A 20,973-nucleotide genomic window follows, 5' to 3' on the forward strand; every position below is an offset into this window, starting at 1 on the left:
TTCCATTCAAATCAATTCCCAATTAGTTTATACAATTTAAGCGTTTAACTGCTTCCATTAGCTGGAGCGGCTTACTGTTAGCGCACCGATTTAAAGTCCTAAAGAATAATCAGCTGATTATTCAGTAATTCACTCTCCTTCACGGTGATCCAGCAAAGCCTGACAGAGAGATGGGCCCAAAACACAACGCAGAGGCTCATCATTTAACACAATCAATAGAATATCATTTCGCACATTGGCCTCATTACCACTCGCGGCATCGTCACCGTATTCACAGTAAATATTATTGTGTGTTATAATCGACTGAAACAGATCTCAACTATTTTCCTTTTATTTTATTTCAGGTTCCATCTTCTCAGGAAATGTGGATCCTGTTGGTTGTGTGATTTTTTTTTTTTTATCTGCAACCTTCCTGTTTTATTCTTTTCAGTTCAAATAGTTTTATAGTCATTGCTGTACTTGTCGTCAACAAACAACTTTGAAATAGTTTCATGCTGCTGACAATCTGCCAACCTGATATTGAGTTTAACAACCTGATTCAATCAGACATTTTCCAACTTTAGTGTTTTTGCCACAAATGTTACTATATGCAAATGAAACAAACGTGAATACTTTATGAAGCATCTAAAGAACTATGTCTCACTCGACACCACCAAGTTTGGCTTTTGAGGAAACTTGAAGGGATGCATTTCCTTTCTTTAGACGGCCACGGGTTCAGTTTTTGAGAGGGGTTATAGCTCGCCTGGCACACTTGGATATTAGGTGGTATTGAAGTCCAGGATGTGAAGAGTAACAAATATGAAGCCAAGAGCAGCTAGTACTAAGAGTAATACATTGTTCATGTAAAAATAATGATTACAGCCACTTTGAGGATGACTGTGAATATTGGTTCAGAGGCCTTTTCACAGTGCAAACGATGAATCACAGCCGGTAAGTTCCAGTTCTTTGAGACAGATTTTGCAGATAACAAGCAAGTCTGCTGCTTGCTGTTAAATGTGAGATTGGGAGCATTTCTATTGCCTCTCAACGACTCTCAACATGGCGACGGATGAGCTGGCGGCTCACAGCTAACGGTGCTAACAGAGTTAACAGTGCACACTACAAAGAATGTTAAAAAGTGTTAACCTGAGGGGGAACCAGACGACGATTAACATATTTCCAAATACCTCCCATAGATGGCAGTCGTATAGAGAAGTTAAGCTTCAGCTGTTCATGTCGCTCTCCCTCTGTTCCTCCACCTGGCTGCTGGTGCCAGAAGGTGTGAGGCTTTAGAGCTTCACATAGATGGAGTTGTGGAAAACACACACTTTGCACGAGTCCTCTTTGTTCTCAATATCACGGTTTTTTAATGGCATCTCTCCACCTTCACCTCCACCATTCCACCTCAAACGCTGGCATCTCATTAAAAACCCTGACAGGGCAGCGTCAGCAAAACGAGAGGAAGAGAGTGAGATAGAGAGATATAGAGACTGAGCTAGAGAGGGAGAGGGGAGGCTGCTGGGGAGATAAAGAAGCAGAGATAAAGAGACGGGGTAGAGATGCTTTGGCACAGAGTATCACCAGAATTTAAAAAAAGAAGAGCTCCAACTAAAGTATTTCTCCAACGGTGCAGTAATGAACAAGGTCACCTTCACTCTCCCTCCTCCTCCACCTGTGTTGTTTTCTCTGCCTCACGTCTCTCTACCAGCCCCCCCCTCTCCCCGTTCATCCACCCATCCCTCCTTTCATCTCACCATCCATCCACTCCTTGTTTCTGGAGCTCCGAGATGCCGAAGGACAGCGATCCCATGAAGTCGTTGCGGCTGGTCAGGTCCCAGTCCCAGATCTCCACCGACAGACGGCGGTCCTTATCGTACTCCTTCAGGTGGCTGGGAGACAAAAGAAGGACAATCAACAGTTGGATGATACCCATGGGGGTTTTGTTTTTAATACATCACTAAACAAAAACTAATTTATGGAGATGTGAAAAAAGAAATGCCTTTCAAAAGTAACATCTGCACCCAGATGCCTGAAAATGCAAATCTCAGTCTCCTTCCGTGCAAACAGCGATGAAGCTGATTAAAGATGTAATTGGAGCCAACTGCATGAAACGAACCCAAAAGCAAGGTTTTTAAGAATCTGAGGAGCCAGATGTTTTTATCTGAGCGCCAGCGGTTACACATGCTGAGAGAGAGAGAGATGGAAGAGATGAGACGGAGGAGAAAAAAAGACAGATAGAAAGATAGATAAATAAATAAAATAAGAGATGACCAAATGTGGTGTAATAAAGCCTTACAATTTAAAGGTCTCATTCCAGGTGGGGTTGAGGCAGCACTTTATGGTCTTGGTCTTCTGTTTACTCTCGCTGCGGGGATCTGGGATCAGTTTGAGCTTCACGTAGGGGTCTGACAGACCGTTGGGGTCCATGGGAACCAGATTCCTGCCCTCTTTGACTGGACGGGGGGAAAAGGATGAAGAAAGAAAAAGGGAGGAAGAAGGTGACAAAGAAAAAAAGATCAGGTAAGATTCAGTTTCAAAGACATTTTGTGGACATGTTTGTGTGAGTGCAGAGCTTGACTTTTATGATCACCAGTAGAAACTACTTAAATCTTTGATTTTCTATGAGCCAAATACATTCTTTTTATAGCAAACTAAATCATGAATTACAGTACTCATTAAAAATGTCCATAAAAAAAGAAACAATCTTAAAATATTTATATTTTGCTGTTAAACTGAGATGAGCAGAAACACAAGACAGAGGGACAGAGAGAATCATGATTTGATTTTCCTTACATTTTAATGGTATTGTTAAATACAAAAGTAATCAAACATGATTAAAATGCAACCTTATTAATCACGTGAGTAGGCCACCTTCAAAGTAATAAAAATATATTCAGAATGTAACAAGTTTTTTCATTTACTGTACAACTGTTAAATGTCTGTTTCCCAAACTTCTTTTCTTCGGACCAACTTTAAAAAAAATAACAAACCCTCGCAACCAATTTCACAATAGGCCTTATCTATAAATCCTAAGAGCAGGAATTTGAACGTTCCTGACCATTTTTACTGCCATTTCCGCATCATCTCATGTTATCAAAAACATATATAGTAAGGGTAGCTCATCAGTAAAAAAAAACTGAAAATATTTGCTAGCCTTTCATATTAGTTTCAGTGTTATATCTCGTATCAGATCAACACGAACATTAAGGCTCCCTCATGTGTCTTAAAAGCGTACTGCAGACATAAATGGTAAAAGTGGACAACAACATTGGAGAAGCTGGTATGGAGCCATTTTACTTTAATGCTATAGTGGAGTAAAATGATGATTAATCACCTCTCGCTTCTATTAACATTTCACTCTACTGGACTCTTTTGAACATACCATGCTGGAGGTAGCGAGCGGGTTCAAATACGCCCTTGTTGCACTTCTGCATGACCTTGAGCAAGTTTTCTATTAAATAAGGGTATTAGAATTTTATTTAAAGCTGCCAGTAACTTATCATAATTAATTTTAACCCATATTTAGCAGCTGTGAAGGTGTTCATTTCAAGCTGTGTGTGTGTGTGTATGGATTTGGAGAGTTCTTCCTATCAAAAGCAACTAATTGAATTACGCATGGTAAACCTGAGGCAACGTCAAATACACATACACACAACAGAACCCCCAGAGTTGTATTGGGGGTTAAAGCCTCAAGTTGCCAGATCTGTCTGTAATGACCGTTTAGACGGATGAAGGTTGCCAGTACCAACACTAATCCTTCTATTGTGGCCGTCTGTTATTGGGCTGTAATTGTATTCCAGTGGCGTAACATCCCCTGCGATTGGGAGGTGTGTGTGTGTGTGTGTGTGTGTGTGTGTGTGTGTGTGTGTGTGTGTGTGTGTGTGCGCACAAATATTGTTGCTGGTCAAGTTGTGAGGTCACATCCAATTATAAGAAGCAGAGCTGGTGCTGCTGTGTGTTAGGCCGCTCGCTGGGGAAGCACTCAAGACACACACCACACACACACACACACACACACACACACACACACACACACACACACACACACACACACACACACACACACACACACACACACACACACAAAGCTTTCCAACCCCCCTATACAAAAGCACACACACACAGCAGAAATAACTTGAAGCTAAGGTAGGATGTGTGAAGTTGGATGTAGTTTAGATATTCCCAAATACTTTGTGGGGTCGCAGGAGATTTTATTATGAAAGTCTAGCAACAAGTTGGAATTTCCACTTGTTTGATGCACATAGTCTTTTCAAAATAAACTTCTGTCTTCACTGGAAACAACTTAGGCATCAAAAGTACTTATTTTGGTGCAGGAAAGATCGTTGTTTGGGTAAAAATGATGGAAGTGCCATAACTGAAGTCCGCAAGTTATATGACAAATCAACGATAAATCAAAGATTGCCGACGTAGCCTGTTAACTCTGCCTAAATGCATTTATTTAATCACTTTTATTATATATTCAACATCTGTATATGGTTTCAATAACGGCATAAAACTAAATAGTGAAACATCAAAGATACATCTCTTCAAAATGTCTGGCTTACCTATTCAAGATGATATAATGTGATGTGGAAATGACAGTAAAAATGGTCATTAACATTGATTTAGACACAAATTTGCTCTACTTACAATTTAAAGATAAGACAAATTGTGAATTGTGTTGTGATGGTTTTGTCATTTTTAAAAAGTGTGTCCCCAGAAGAAAAGTTTTGGAAACACTAGTGTAGAATATGTTTGGGCAAATAGTCATAACATGTTCAAACAGATTAAAATAATGAAATGGCAACTGGACATTAACTGGACGTAAACGGGACAAGTCAGTGCCGTTCATAGAGGAGACAAACTCACTGGTTCAAGTTTGGGCGTCTCACCGTCACTCAGCAGCTCAGGCCTCTCCCCGCCAGAGGTGACATTACTCATTTATGACCTTTTAGGAACACTGCCTCGTGCCCAAAGATCCATCTACAAACGCGGAAACCTAAAAGCATGTCTCTTGGCTTCTCAATTTACCAGGTAAGTTACACTGAGAAATCGGTCACACCTGTAGTTTAGGTTCACGAAAAAAAAAAAAAGGTGCACTTTGGTTTTGCTGATTTAAGGTCTAAACTACTATCATACAAACAAATCAAGACTAACAAACAAGCAGCCACATGGACTGACATGTTACTCATTCATTGGATCATTTTGAATTCTGGTCCAGGACCTGAGTTGGGCAATATGTCTAACAACTGACAGCAGACTCTGTATCAGCTCTCTCTATTTGGGTCTGCTTGGCTGACACCATTTTGAATCCAGTCCAATCATCCTACTTCAGTCTATTTTTGGGTCCAATTCAAATCTTATCTGTCTGATCTGGGGTCCCTTTCAGATTGAGTTTTTGTTGAAAATAATCTGTGATATTTGACTTTAGGTAGGTTATGCTGCAATTTACTGCTGAATGCATCTTCTCAAGTTGTCTGAGAGGCAAAAAGAAAAATGAAAAAAAACAGTAAGATTTAAGTGTTACAGTAGATGAGACTGCAGGTGGACTTATATTTCAGAGAGAGCAAAGATGATCCGCTTTGAAATAGAGGAGAAGCGAGGAGACAGTAAGATGATGGGGAATGGCTGCCATCATTAAAGACAACACATTAATATGACAAGTGCCACATAGTATTGAAGCAGGTCTGTCTTATATTGTCACCACTATTGCACCTGTTTTTACCTGTAAGTGAAACTTTTCAGACGGCCTACACCTAACAAGTCAAAAAGCTGTTCCTCAGTGGCTATAGAGAAAAATACTAAAGCACATTTATCCAGTAAAAGTCAAATGTTTTTGTTCCAATTCACGATTGAGATGCAATGCTGTCAGACTTGCGGTGAACATGCGGCATTCCTTTCAAACCCATGACTGAAGGTAGAGCTTCCCAGCGAGCTCTCGGTGTGAGAAAACCCTTGAGAAGTCAGAGAAATTAGCCTTTCATGCTGTGAAAGCGCCATGCTACGCTAAGCTCCGAGAGGTTAACCACAGCACAGACCCAACGGCCAGCATTAAACCCTCAGCGGAGCAGCTCGATAAATATTAGATGATGCCTGTTAAAGTGACCATCAAATGCTGGTTGAGGTGAGCTATAGAGAGGGTAGCATGCCAAATGGTCTCACAGGACACTTACAGTAAATAGAGGAATGTGGGTGTGGTTTTGTGTTTGTGTGTGAGTGAATGGATATGCTTGTGCATGCACAGGTGCACAGTCTGCACGTGTCGAATTTTTGCTGTCATACGTGCTAATTGCAAAGAGCATGCACGGCTCTGGGTTTACACGTGTGTGTGTGTGTGTGTGTGCGTGTGTGTGTGTTAGAGAGATAACGCGTGTATTTGAGTCTACAGGGAGGGCGGGTGGAGATGAGAGTGCAGTAACAGCAGAATACAGTATGTGCACAGCAGCGTGGGCGTTGGCAGTGCACCTTTTCCCAAGTGAAGCAGCCTCGTCAGAGTCTTGGTAGGATTCTTATGTTCTGCTTTTTTTATGTGCTGCAACATTAGTCTTAATCTCAGGGATGGTGAAACGGTGTTAACAGTCCTGCAAAGCACATTTACGTGTTCAGTTGGGCTTTATTGTACCGGTGAGAACAAGCGCTGCCAAAAAGCTGCACCAAGAGGCCTGATAGGAATAGCAGATCTCCTCGTGTGAGAACAACAACTGTATCGACCGCAGACTGTTAATAAGAAGTGGACTTAGTCACCTCGATGTCACCCCCCGCGGTTTGAAGCCTCGAGTTCGGCATTTTGGTCGTAGCCATCTTGCTTTTTTCGCAACCAGTGAATGAAAGTGTTCATATTTGGACTGAGGAGATGTGACGTAGAGAGGACGTATTCGGCTCTGGTAACGTAGCAACCTATCAATCACAAGGTAGCATACTCTGCTTTATGGACTAATTTACCCTTAATGGACCATAATTTACTAAATGAACATCATGCTGTATTGAAGAAGATTTGAAACTAGATATTGAGACCATAAACTCATGTTTACAATGTTTACTGAGGTAATAAATCAAGAGAGGTGTAGAGTCATTTTTCTCATAGACTTCTATACAACCAGACTTCTTTTTGCAACCAGAGGAATGTCGCCCCCTGCTTGTCATTAGAGAGAATGCAAGTTTTAAGAAACTTCCGCATTGGCTTCACTTTTCAGAATGGGAGGTTGCCGCCTGGTATTAACTAAAGCAAACAACCCCAAAAATGAGTTAAATGGGTCTCGATAGACAGATGTTGACTTGATGTTCAATTAACCAACAACATTATGTGTTGCTAGCTTGTGCCAAAGCCAGAGAGCTTCATTTTGGTGTACAGTCAGTCAGGACTGTTGCTTTAGGGACTAAGATGGTCTTTGTTTTGACTCAGTTTTGTAACCAACCTATTCTGAAACAGATCAACTTTCCACTTTGTGGTTAACACCTAAGAAAATAAACTGTTGTCAGCTGAGTGAGTGTGACAATCTGCACCACACACTAACTTATCTCAGGCTCTGACATATGACAGGTGCAACATGTGTTAATTCCTAGAGCGTAACCTATTAGTCTTTAAGTTATTCTACTGTGGGCTTGTTCTGCCTATTTAACAACATTAATCTCTGAAGGTCGGAGGATAAGTTTAAAGCAGTTGTTCAGCTTTTTGTCAGAGGAAATGTAAACTACAACTAAATCTTCGCACAGATAGCCTGATGCTACCATGCTGAATGATGGTGAAGCAGAGCGATGAAAAGTCAAAATCAAAAAACCCACAGTAGGATCAAAAGCTTTATCATGACTAATGGGTAAAGCATACATCTCTGAGCCTGACATTAAACTTGAGTCAACTGCTCTTATATTTCTTGCTCGCTTTGAATAAAAGTCCCCTTCCCGAGCTTTTGTGTGACAGCAGTGTCCTTCAAGCAAAGAAAAAGCTTAGTAAAGGATAAAGGTGTCTGGTGTTTGCATGCACGTTAGGTTAAGTGTTCAAACTCTCAATGGGGCCATCCAGGAACTATCGAGTCACCAAAACACAAAGATGTACCCAATGGTCCACTCATAGACTATTTTTGTGCATACAATTGATAAAACTGTCATTTCGTACATTCTTCGGGTACTTTTGGAAAATCAATATGTTTTAAACTTTGCTTTAAGGTCAACACACAGGCAGCCAGAGTTAGCATTACTGTTAACCTTCCAAAAACAAACATTCATCACGTCACACACTGTCCAGCTGTGTTGAGGTGAGACAGAAAGCAGAGAGCAGAACTTCTCTCTTAAGTTCTGCTCTCTCATTCTTCACACAACTATTATATTTCATGAGAACGACAAACATGAACACTATAAAGCCGTCCAGCAGAGACTGAATGAAAACGTGCACCGTTATCGCCATATTTAAACAGTTATCGCTTCCGACCCTTCTCTATTTGACTGGCTTTTTTCACCCTGCCTTTCATATCACCTATAAAGCCATGAGGCAGAATGTGCATAGCCAAAGGCGAAGGGGGAACCTTTCAACGCCCCACACCCCACTGCATTTTCCCTGCTGGAGTGTCCTTGAGCTAGATACCGATCCTCCATCTCCATGGGGGCCCAGTCCTGCCTCTGACCCTGAGCTCGGACCTCTTAGGGCGACTTAAAAGTGATCGATAAAGTGTCACTTTACACACATGTCAATTGCTTTGATTAAATCCACAGCTAGTCCACAGCACGAATGCATTTCTGAGTGCGGCGGCCATTTCTACCAGCTCACTGCTACGTTAAGCTGTAGAACATTTCCTTATGGTTCTACAATTCATTCTCTGTGGTGGTGAGGTTTCTTTTTTCTCCACCTAACTGCAATGAGGGAGTGAGCTTCTGCTGGCTCCACACTGACCCCTGTGGACAGAAATGAGTACTGCATCTCTCGTTGCTTCTTCTTATTCCCCTTTAACTATTACCACAAGGGAGATGAGAGGAGGATTTATCACAGCTGGCTAAAATCAGGAATGTCACACAACGTTTTTCTGCACAAAAAAACTACTTCAAATTTAAATGTTCAAGTGTTGAAAATACAATCCTTGCTGGCTGGGCAATAATGTTAATGCACTATGTGACTGAAAGATATGACCAAACTATATAAAATATGAACATCAGCAGTTTCTACCATTCAGTTCTATTTTATTCTATTCTGTAGCACTTGCTTGGTTCAGCCTTTACTGATGTCGTAGCAGTGATAAGTCGGCCCTCTTATCAATTCCCACAGTAAATCCCGGCTAATGATCCATCTACGAGCGTGGGAACCAGGAGGAGAGAGTAGGAGAGAGGGATGAAACCCGGCGAAAGATCATAAAGGGAAAAATGCTTTTACATGCAGAATTGAAGACATCCCATGTGTTTGTGTATGTGTTGTCTCTTTTCAGGATATTCAAATAGTTCTCTTAACTGTTCAAGAGGTAGTTGGTGGAGACTTAGTGTATATGTTTGGCTGTATATTGATCCCAGAGGAATCCGTTATGTCTTTCTTTCACAAGAAATCAGAAAATCCATTTTTTCCCCTTTAAAAACCGGAAAAAAATCGTTTTCTCCGTCTTGGATTCGCAATGAAAGTCATGTTACCATTAAGTTACATTTAGTTAGTAATTACTTTTTAGTGATTAAGTAGCACGAACAAAAATAAATCAACTAAATTTTATCCATCCATCCATTCATTCATTTCCTGGGCAAACATTTATCATCATTGATCTTCTAGTACTTGGGGATCACTGACGCACAGTTTAAGTTTTATCCAGACAAGGTAATCCACCCATTCACATTAAGATGTATATTTGATACATGTGACACACTTTTGAAGTTTACAACAGCCAATTTGATTATGAGAATTCAACTAATTCAGCACAAAAGCACGACTTGGTTTTACTCTGCATTAGGGTGTGATTAGGAGGGGGACTAATTATAACAAATAGTTTATTGTTCATTAAGAAAGTCGGATGTTTTCACTTTGAGGCACAGCTGTATTTGAGTCGACAGGTACAGGATAAAGTTAATGTAAACCTCTGCTGTCACCTGCAGGGGAGAGAAGGCACTACAAGTAAACTAGACGACCCTGTTCTCTACCATTTATCAATATTCATTTTGTTTGATTGAAATAAATTACAGATATTTGAATAAAAGACGAGGAAGGTCAGGAACAACTCTCTTCAGGAAAGTAAGACTTGTTTGGGCAATACATTTTGTCGTTAAAAATATTTTCACTGGTAGAAAATATACTAATCATTCTGACACATATAGAAAAACAGGTACTGGTGATATGCTGTGTTTTGATGCGACTACCATGAAATCAATGCAGAAAGTCAACAGCGAAAACGTTTCAATCTCGATCATCAATCTCACTTCTTCCCAAAAATGCCAAACACATAGCCCAGCTCTGGGGCCGCTGAAAGGCATTCTGGGAAATGTTCTGCCTTAAACATCATCCTCCTCAAAATTTGAACAATGTTATGTTATTGTCTAGTAAATAAACAGCTCATTTAATCTCGAGTTACTAAGGCAATAATCATAATTTACAGAAAAAGTATATCTAAACTCGACATATTTGTTTCATTTTTAGGGTGATGTGGTTCACAAACTGAAATAATAGACAGGGGGGGCAGTAGTTTGTGTTTGAAGCTCAATTAACATCACTGGTTAAGTTAGCAACACCTTTCACAATGAGATATTGTATCCTTCGGGCTAAATACAGTATAAATACCTAAATAAAAACAAAATCTAGGAATATAGTTGCTAAAATGAACATCAATAGAGAGTTAGACTGGGAAAATATGAAAACATCACTGGATAATGCTGATCATACCAAATGAATCAAGAAAAATGTTAATAAACACTTCAGTCAGCCCAAACACGGCATATTGAGTTTTTATGTTGTAAATTTGAGCTTTCATTGGCCCACAGGTGGGACTCAAAGCGCCATCTAGTGGGCTAAAGAGGCACTGCCAAATGGTCAAATGAAAAAAAAAAAAAGCTATTTATTTTAATATCTAAATGTGCTCTAGAATTTCCATAAAAAAAGAAGCATATAAATTCAAAAAAAGCATTTTTTCAATGACCAGTTATGTTTAAATTTCACCACCATATTCATGACACATCATCAGGTAGAGACAAACGTGTTTTTAGATACAGTGACCATTTAAAAAGGACTAAATACATGATGAAATCCAAAACATGTTGGGAGAAAATATGACCCTGATTTTCATTAAATTTGGCCTCATAATGGCAGGCAGTGATGGATGAGGGTGAGCAGAATATTTGTTTTATATTTATCATTACAGCTGACCGAGGCATAAAACATATTAACAGCCATGTTTATTAGTTCTCATTTCTTGTCATATTTTCTTTTTTGTTTTTCATTTAAAGTGGAAGATCGATCCTCGGACATGTTTTTTCACAATCAGAAGTCGGCCTTAATTTAGCCTCTAGTGTTTGGAACCCTGCTCTAAAGCGTACTGTATTGATCTATGTATTAAGACGATACACTTACTTGTAACAATAGTGCATATTTGACATGTTTATACAGATATATAATAACTTCTTCCTGCATCAGTTAGCTCGTTTTAAACTGCTGTTACATATCCCTCCTTCACCTCTGCAGGTCCACCAGTAGAGGGAGAGAGATGACTGGTTTTCTCAGTGGTGTCTGTGTGAACCTCTTTGTAGCGGATGACTGTACATGTACTCTACATGTATGTGTGTGTTTTGAGATGTACTTACTGGTAACAGTGAGTACATTAGTCTTGACCTCAGCGGTGATCTGGAGGCGACCTCTCCTCTCAGTGTGGTCCGTCCCACACAGGCTCGGCACATTGGCCACACAGCGCTTATGGATGTTCATCATACAGTCTGGAAAACACACAAACACGCACGCACACACACACGCACACACACACACACACGTATATTTGTAATGTTATTTAAGCGTATAATCTCTGGACAGAGTATTTATTTAAACACTAGTTCCAAAAAATTTGAATTTGTATTTGAAAAGAATGTAACAACAAAATACTTTTTGTACATCTACCTGAGACCATCAGCTATATAGAATATAATTAATGCAGTATGTGTGTGTGTGTGTGTGTGTGTGTGTGTGTGTGTGTGTGTGTGTGTGTGTGTGTGTGTGTGTGTGTGTGTGTGTGGAGAACGTACGGTCACATCTCATGCCCTGGTGTAAGAGTCCGTAGAGCAGAGAGCCACAGTGGTCGCAGAAGGTCGGGCTGGAGTAGGTGTGGATCTTAAACTTGTGCTTCGCCCTCGGGTCCTGGAAGGAAAGAAAGTAAAGTAAGTAAATTATTTAGAAAGAAAGACGAGGATGGTCTTGATATTAATCATAAAATCTACATTCGGTCGCATTTCCGGTCTTCTATTTCTTAGCGCACTAGACGAAAAGGTAGCGTCTTCAGAATAGAGCTGTCAACATTTCATTCACTGATGTGCTGTAAACAAATGTTGTCTGTGTGCCATCTGTGCATCTTTCTATAAAACAAAAAGTAGTGAAGAAGTGTGTACCAGAGATACACTTTTAGTTTTTATGCTGTTCCATAACGCTGGGTTTTATTCATACAAATATTTTAACACAACACACACCTCTATATCTCTCTCTCTTTTATACACCACCTTCCACTTTCGTGCACGTTCTGTACAATGTAGCATTAATAACTCAGCGACCAAGAAAGGTTTCATCGCAACTTCAGTTTAGCAAGACTACAAAGGCAGCTACATGCATGACTTGTGTGTGTGTGTGTGTGTGTGTGTGTGTGTGTGTGTGTGTGTGTGTGTGTGTGTGTGTGTGTGTGTGAAAGCTCTGTATAAAGCCCCGTTGAATTGAAACATGAACAGATATACTGTAGGTAGGCAAGAGTTTAAGGTCACACGTTCAGGCCTCTTTTTCTGCTTACATTATGTTCCTCAACAACATCTTACAGACGGACCAAAAACTTAAAGAAAGTATTTTGGATATTTGGTGAATTCTTATGCTAATTATGCACTTAAGATTGAGAAAAAAGGAAATTCAGGTGCCAATTTATGAAACTAAGGCGTAACTAGGGCAGAAACAGAGGCTATTTCTGTCTGTGTGTGTGTGTGTGTGTGTGTGTGTGTGTGTGTGTGTGTGTGTGTGTGTGTGTGTGTGTGTGTGTGTGTGTGTGTGTGTGTGAGTGACACACCTGCAACCATGGCTCAGTGGGCCGTTCCACTGGTTGAAAACACACACAAACACACACTCATGACATGTAACTGTTAGCCACTGACAAACTGCTTGTTCACAAACGCACACAAACCCATCATCCTGAACCCACGGACGGTGACAACATCCACTCCACCGCTTGATACGGATCCAGATTTTGTGGTGAAGCGGGGATGCGTCAATGTGGTAGTTTTGAATAGTTCTGCCAAGGGGATCCATCACACGGTTACCAAACACGCAGCTACAGTGTTCAGTAGGAATTTCCAAGAAGATGCTGTAGCGCTTTGACGATACAGAATAAGTGCTTCCTGCCACGGCAAACATCTTTCAGTTCAGGTAGCGACCTCCAGTGTTTGGTGTGTGCAGACGGACTCCTTTGACATGTGTGTGTTCATTGTCGTTTCACCCCATGTGCTGATTGAGTTCTTCCTTTCCTGCTCACCTGTCCTGGAAAATTATGTTTAATTTAGGCTGCCACTGCAAATAAATTCAGCTTCCCCAAGGTGTCTTCAGAAGTGTATGTGTGTGTGTGTGTGTGTGTGCTTATTAAGACTGGATGATTGTGCTGCTGCCTGTGATCGCTTGTGCGTAGGTGTGTGGGTTTCTTTGCATTTGCACTGTGTGTGCGTGCGTGTGTGTGTGTGTGTGCGTGTGTGTGTGTGTGTGTGTGTGTGTGTGTGTGTGTGTGTGTGTTTGTGTCTGTTTGATTCTCTGCTGGTTCTCAAGGACAGGACCACCTCCTGCTTGTTTTTGTTCCTCTGAATAAAAGGGAACATTGTGCTGCTGGGGCTCCAGTGATGAGCAGCAGCCGACAGCGAGCGGTACGAGGGTTTTCTCAAACACTAATGATTAAATACATCCACGTTTAAAAATCCAAGGATTGATCAGAGAATAAGAAGAAAGAAAATAGTGAATAAGGACAAAGGGATGTCACTTCCATCCTCTTCTTCTTTTATAAAATCAGAGCATGTGAGATTTTTTTTTTTTAGATGGCTGATCAGTTAAAATCAGAAGACAGACTCGCTTACACTTTTTCTTTTTTTCTTTTTTTTACTCTGAGGTATTTAAATGGGAGCTGCTTTTGAAAAGGTTTTGGCCTTAGTGTGAAAAATATCCAGTTAATGACAAAGCAGAATGTTAAAAAATGTCTTTCTTATCCCTTTATCATCCCTGTTGAATATATATTTATCTTACCAAGTCATTTCTGTCTATAATTAATTCCTAAAAAGCCTCAACTTCTCAAGAGAAAAACTTCAATCAATTCTCTAACAACAGGTGAGGGAGTTCATCACAGTGCAGAAGCTAAAGACGCAATAACTTCCATTTCAATGAGACTATAATCCACACCACCTTCTCACTTAATCACACTCACTTGAACAGAAGCATTTCTCTATACTGCAGTAAGAAAAGATGGTAGATGAGTAGCGGGGTCCGGGTGTTTTAACATGAATCTGAAGAGTCAGAGGTAAATTGCAAAAAAAAAACCCCCAAAAAAACCATTTATCAACTTATTTCTTTGTAACTTGAGTCCTTAGAGTTCCTTTGAAATGGAAGTTAGAGCATCTGTAGCTTCTGTATTGTGGCGCATTTAACAATGCAACAGAATATTTGAGCGTTGTTCAGTTACACAAAGGAATTAAAACAAATCCTTTGCAATTGATTTTGCAGCCAAAAAAAAGAGTGCGGGCTTAGATTTCAGACCAATGTGCAGGTATTTGTCCGAGCGCTATAGGATTGCAGAATCTGTTTGTAGAGATTATTTACCAAACATGTCAATCTCACAGTGCGCTGGAGGTAAAAGCCTGGAAGCACCAACATCAGCAGGGTTTACCCTCTGGGGACCATAACTCATGGTAAAACTGCCTTGAAGCCAGAATACTGAATATGAATCAGCATGATCAATGAAGAGAACGAGGTCAGGGCCACATGATCTAAATAAACTAAGTCTGAGCAGCTGAGCAGAATTACTATAAACTCCAGTGTTTCTTTCTAGGAGACTTTTTAATTAAAAAAAACAATGTGATGTGATCTCTGAAAGGTGGTAACACTAATAGACTCCTACTTTTGTAAATATTTCACACTACGGTTTGCGTACATTTTCTTTTTCCAGCCTGCGTGTTGCCAACTTCTTCAGCCTCGTGTTTGTTTCACTTGAGACCCCACTAATGAAAAGCAGATGGCTCGCCGTGGCGCGCTTGGACAAACGAGTGTATTGCGCTTGCATATGTTGTGTTGCTGGGTGTGCAAACTGAAAGCCAGCTCATAACATCAGCCCACTATGCCAGAGGAGCCATTAGTCAGTGCTTACACACACACAGACACACACACAATAACACACACACACACTGTTGTGACAGTTTTGACAGTTTTCTATCACTCTCTGCTTTTCTTTTGTTTTAAACACTATGCTGTCTATTATTTTCCCTGCCAATAACAGTCAACTCCCCTCCACACAAAGACACACACACCCACAAACACGTCACTCATGACACTGTGTGACAGACACACACGCAGTTCACAGTAGACCACACACAGAGTTCTGGCTTGCCGACATAAAAACTATTAAAAATGTTTTTTCCTGATTGATTTTGTCTTCAGTCCACTCAACCATCTAGAGTTGGTGCTTACTGACTTTCTGACATTTCTATGGAGGCTACCATCATGTACTGTACTGAGTGACCCGTTAATAAGCCCGCAGTAAAGTACACAATTTATCAAAACTATTATTGACTTTTCAACATGGCCTACTGCAATTTTCAAGGGAGACAAAATGTTTGTATATATTGTTGTGCTGCAGAGACACCCATGCCCTTCAGATCCCTGCAAAAAGTACACCATAATTATGCCACTGTGTTTTTAAATGAATACGAGAACAATATCATTTCCTCTATTATTGTTCAATTCAATTCAGTTTATTCGTATACCCTAAAATCACAAATTGGCCTCAGAGGAACCCTCACATCGGCACGGGAAAAACAAACAAAAAAACCCAAAAACTTTCAAATTGAATTATATCAGTCAACGTAATCGCAATAAGATATTTTTCCAAAATCCTACAGCCCTAATAGTAAACTGAACACCTTTGGGTTGCTCCTCAGACAAAACAAGTTACTCAAACACTTTTGTCCCCTCCTGTTTTCTGACATTTAATAGACAAAACAATGAATTATGTCATAGATAAAACAGTGAGCAGAGTAATCGCTGGTTGATGACTTCAGCTAACTTAAGAAAGAACGCAAAACATGAAACTAGTAACATGCCACATATTGCACAGCGTAAAGGACGTTTAAGTGTTGCTCTGTTAAAAAGACCAAGAATTACACAAAACACAGCAAGCAGGCACTTCTTTTATAGAGTAACTTCACACTTAAACATGTTGATATGATCGCACTGTAATGAAGCACATCGATGCTGGTCTTAGTATTGACATTTCATACCAAATTTATAAAGATTGTCATTTCATGGTTGAAAATGACTCAACGCACCATCGTTTTATCGAAACCCCAAATCTTTCAAAGCCAATTCGACCGTTTGGGACGAATAATCTATGACAATACTTATGAGACCCCCCTCTCCTCGCCTCTCCCCACATCGTCTCATGTTATTTCTTACTTTCTCAGAAACCAAAATGTTGCATTACAATCACGGCCCAAGACAAGCCTGTTCTCTTCTTTCTGTTTCCTTGAAATTAAGCTGTCAGCACATTACAAAATCTGGTGAATCAGTGTTGATGACTGATTATCTGGCAATACCGATGTGCTTTTCCTGAAGAGTGTGTCGATAAAGCATAAAGTTGTTTCGTAGTACATCTCCCTGCTGCTAGGAGATTATTCATCATGAGGAGAGCAGGCAGACGCTTCAGAGATGGAGGTGCTAGTGGTTTTTGATCTGAATTCGAGTTGTTACAACATCTACGATCCGTCTCTGGAGCTGGCCTCCGCTCTCCACCTGGTAAAGTCTCCCAGCGTTGGGGAGTGACGTGGAGTGACCGCAGAGGTGCTCTAGCTAGCTTATTCTCTCATATATGGTCCTGATAAACAATGCACAAATCAAATTCAATTCCTTATGTGCCTATTTTCCGAGCGACTGCTGTCATGCTGAGTCAAGGCTTTCGTCATATGATGCAGTGGGTGGAATTACGCTCAGACTTGGGGGTGAAGCTGCACTTTAAATTACATCTTTTCCACCCACTCGGATTCATTAACGCACCGAGGTAAGAGAACAAAGTAGAATGCAATATAACAGGAGCTGCCTTCGCTGTCCCGATCAATGAAACAAATGCGGTGCCATTGTGTTCATCCCCCTCAGGCTGGTAATTCCTCCTCTGGGAACGTTTAAGTGTTTCTGTGCGAGAGACTATATCAAAGATTTCTTGTTGATTAAATCAGATATGCAAGCAATCACTCTTGGGAAAAAAACTAAAAAAACAGAGGGAGGGAGGGAGGGAGGGAGTGAGGAGAGGGCTGAGGGGGGAGGTTTCATCTTCACACCCTCGTCTCCTCTTTCCTTTCCTCCATATGCTAATCACAACCTCTTCATCACTTTGTTAACCCTCCTCCTCCCTCAAAGGGTTCCTTGTGGTTTTTAACCATCTGGTAACACATACTGCATCTGAATATGGGAGTTTGGAAAAAATATATAGAGTAAGCAGAGAGATGAAGGATGAACATATTGTATCTCCACATAGAGTGACACAAAGATATACACATGTTGCCTCGCCACTATGTTAGTCAACGATTTAAGTGTGGCTACGATTTAAGACAATAATACACCTTCACTTATGAACGGACCCTGAAAATCCAAACTTAGCTCCCTGCAAGCGATGCATTTTCTCTGCAGTAAAAGACTTTTAGAGCACGATTTCAGGATGCTTCAAGTGAGAAAATACCTAAATAATTCACAATAGTTGACGTTAAAGTTCCATAATTTCAACATTTCAGTTAATGTGTTCTGCAGTTTAAGAGAAACAACATGGGGAATATAAGGTTTAAAGATAGCAGTTTAGTTAAGCTCAGAAGCTCAAAACGCTGAATTACACACACAAACACACACTTTGATTTAAAAAAAGATGCAAATGAGCTCCTTCTTTCTTTGAAGCAAAAGTCATAATTAATGGATAGTTATGCTCCAAAACACTGTACACTCTGAAATCCCAATTAACGTGGGTTGAAATGATCACTGCACAAAATATAAACTAGAAATCATTGAGAATATTCCCTGAAAATGAAGAACACGTGAAATATGGTGCCAACAATCTTTGCCAATGGGTCACCAGGAAGGTGTTGGCGTACCGGTGGATCAGCGGGTTTGAACCTGAGACCTGACAGAGCTCTTTCAGTGTGCCGTCTGTCTGGGTTTCCTCAGGCTGCTTCAGTTTCCTCTCACAGTCCACAGACATGCAAGTCCGATTTACAAAATATATTATGCTAATGATATGCAAGCTGTAATATCGTTATTATTTTTGTTCTATTTTGTACAAAACAGCGCCTACTGCATGTCAGCCCCTTCTGGAAGAGGTTTCTCACATTGCTTTTCCTGTTTAAAAGTTTTTTTCCTCATAATCGAGGGTCTGAGAATCGAGGGCGTTGTATGCTGCAGTAGAGCCCCTTGAGGCAAAATTGTGATTTTGGGTTATATAAATAAAAGTGACTTGGCTTGACCTGACTTATTTTAGGAATTCAAGGACCAGTGGGAAATAAATATATCCAGAATCATAGACAAAAGCTAACCGTCGTCCACATTTAGTTGTATATCTTAGTATCTCGGCCTCTCATACACACTACACACACACACACACACACACACACACACACACACACACACACACACACACACACACACACACACACACACACACACACACACACACACACACACACACACACACACACACACACACACACAGTTCTATAGCATTAGCTAGGCCTGAAATGTAGGTTTCATTAGAGGATCTCATCCCTCGACCTCTCCCACAGGGAACCCATTCTATTAACCCAGATCTATAATTGACTTCTTCTTTTAAACATACAGAGCTGACGGAGAGACAAGGAGGGACTGTCAGGAGGTAGAACGGGAGAGGTGGGCTGACAGCGAGACAACGTTACTGATTATGTAGAATAAATCTGCTTTCTACCTTTCTGTCTTTGCTTAAAGCTGCAACTATGCAACTTTTTCAACATTATCTCACTTCAAGGACTCAGGGAAACGCTCAGGATTGGCTGATGCCTAAGGAGTCATTTTATTTTGATGTTAATTAATCCCATTATAGCAATGATGTTGGCCTGCAACTGGTGATTATTTAAATTATTGACTAATCTGCCTATTGTTGTCTCAATAAATCGATTATTTGGCCTATAAAGGGCTTCAAAATAATACAAATATGATTTATCCTACAGACAAATTTAAAAAAGCAGAAATGTTCACTATTACAATAAAATAAGTAAATAGGTTCACATTTGTTAGGCTGAGACCAAATCATTTAAAGAATTTTTTACATATTTTCTTTCTTTTCATCAAACTTGTTGCAAACTTTTTATTAAATTAATCTTGCAGTTGATTTATTTTTGTTGACCATTACAGCTTTACAATGAAACTACCGATAAGATTCTGCCTCAGCAACATTTGGATAGTCTCAGTTGTCTTCTCTTAGAAATAAGAATAATGTGACCCAAGATGTCCATAATTTTGAGGAAAATAGCAAAACTGAATCTCCAACAGTATGACTCAGCTGTTCATTATTGTCAATAACTTTATGACAGGTAAAGCTGTTGAGGACTTTTAAATATGTTGCATGATCAAGCTGAAAAACGACTGAAATATAACTGATGAACATGTTTTGTTCTCAGAGTTTCAAGTTCAAAAAGCCATTTCTGTGCAGCTGTGCGTGGGTGAAACGTGGTGTCAACCTGTACAAATCTGACAGCATTATTAGAAAATCTTCAGCCAGAGAGCTTTTATGATCAAATAATGAAATGTTTGCCTGGTTTGGTAACCGTGCAATGAGGGGAATATGTAAATGTGTGTGACATGCCCTCAGTATTGATCAAATCCCTTCATATTTTTCTGTCTTGAACAGGTATATATTTTACTAAAACTTTATCATATTCAAGGGATGACATGACCGACGTAAACCCCCCCCTGGTGTTTAAAAGCTGTGCATTGTGAGCCGGGTTACTTTTCTTCCTATATTTAAATGAGCAGCTTGTTTTGGAGCAGAGATACCCTACATTCCCACTGTGCAGGGACCGAGGTCAGGAGACCATGAACTCATTAATGAGATGACACGGTGGGGGAGGTGAGGCCCCGTAATTAAGAGCAGGGGGCCTCCTGGGCGGAGTGGCATTTAAATAGAGGATGTGCAGAAAAGAGCGGAGAGAGAAAGAGACAGTGGGAGAAAGGTTCAGGGAGAGGAGGGTTAAATGTGTGCCAAATATAGAAATAGAAATATATAGGGTCAGAGCAAGAGGCAAAAGGTAGAAGGAGATAAAGATGTGGAATGAAATCTGAAGTGACTAATGAAGAAAAAGGTTATCTGCAGGTTTCAAAAAGTCAAGTAAAAGGCCTTTGAAGACGTTTTAAAGGAGGTAAAGGAATGTTTTAAAGAAAACTCAGACACATTTCAACCCATTTATGTGACCAACTTGACTCTATGGGTCATGCTAACTTTGCAGTTTCCACCTCCGCTTTACAAATATATATTTTTTTAAACATCAATCACATGAATGTTTATCTCAGAGTCTGACCTACGCAAAGGACAAGACGGCCAACTGGTC

The 20,973-nt window shown here is 40.2% G+C and overlaps 1 protein-coding gene across 1 annotated transcript in view; it reads right to left on the minus strand.

Annotated features, from left to right (window-relative positions):
* Window positions 1–20,973, minus strand: part of LOC129099170 (protein kinase C beta type-like) — an 80,429-nt gene that overhangs the window by 27,836 nt on the left and 31,620 nt on the right. The window contains 4 exon segments of the mRNA XM_054608350.1: window positions 1,734–1,868; window positions 2,276–2,432; window positions 11,734–11,862; window positions 12,166–12,277. Of these exon segments, the coding sequence (XP_054464325.1) occupies window positions 1,734–1,868; window positions 2,276–2,432; window positions 11,734–11,862; window positions 12,166–12,277 (533 nt within the window).

Source organism: Anoplopoma fimbria, chromosome 11 (genome assembly GCF_027596085.1).
Source record: "Anoplopoma fimbria isolate UVic2021 breed Golden Eagle Sablefish chromosome 11, Afim_UVic_2022, whole genome shotgun sequence".
In the NCBI taxonomy this organism is placed as follows: Eukaryota; Metazoa; Chordata; class Actinopteri; order Perciformes; family Anoplopomatidae; genus Anoplopoma; species Anoplopoma fimbria.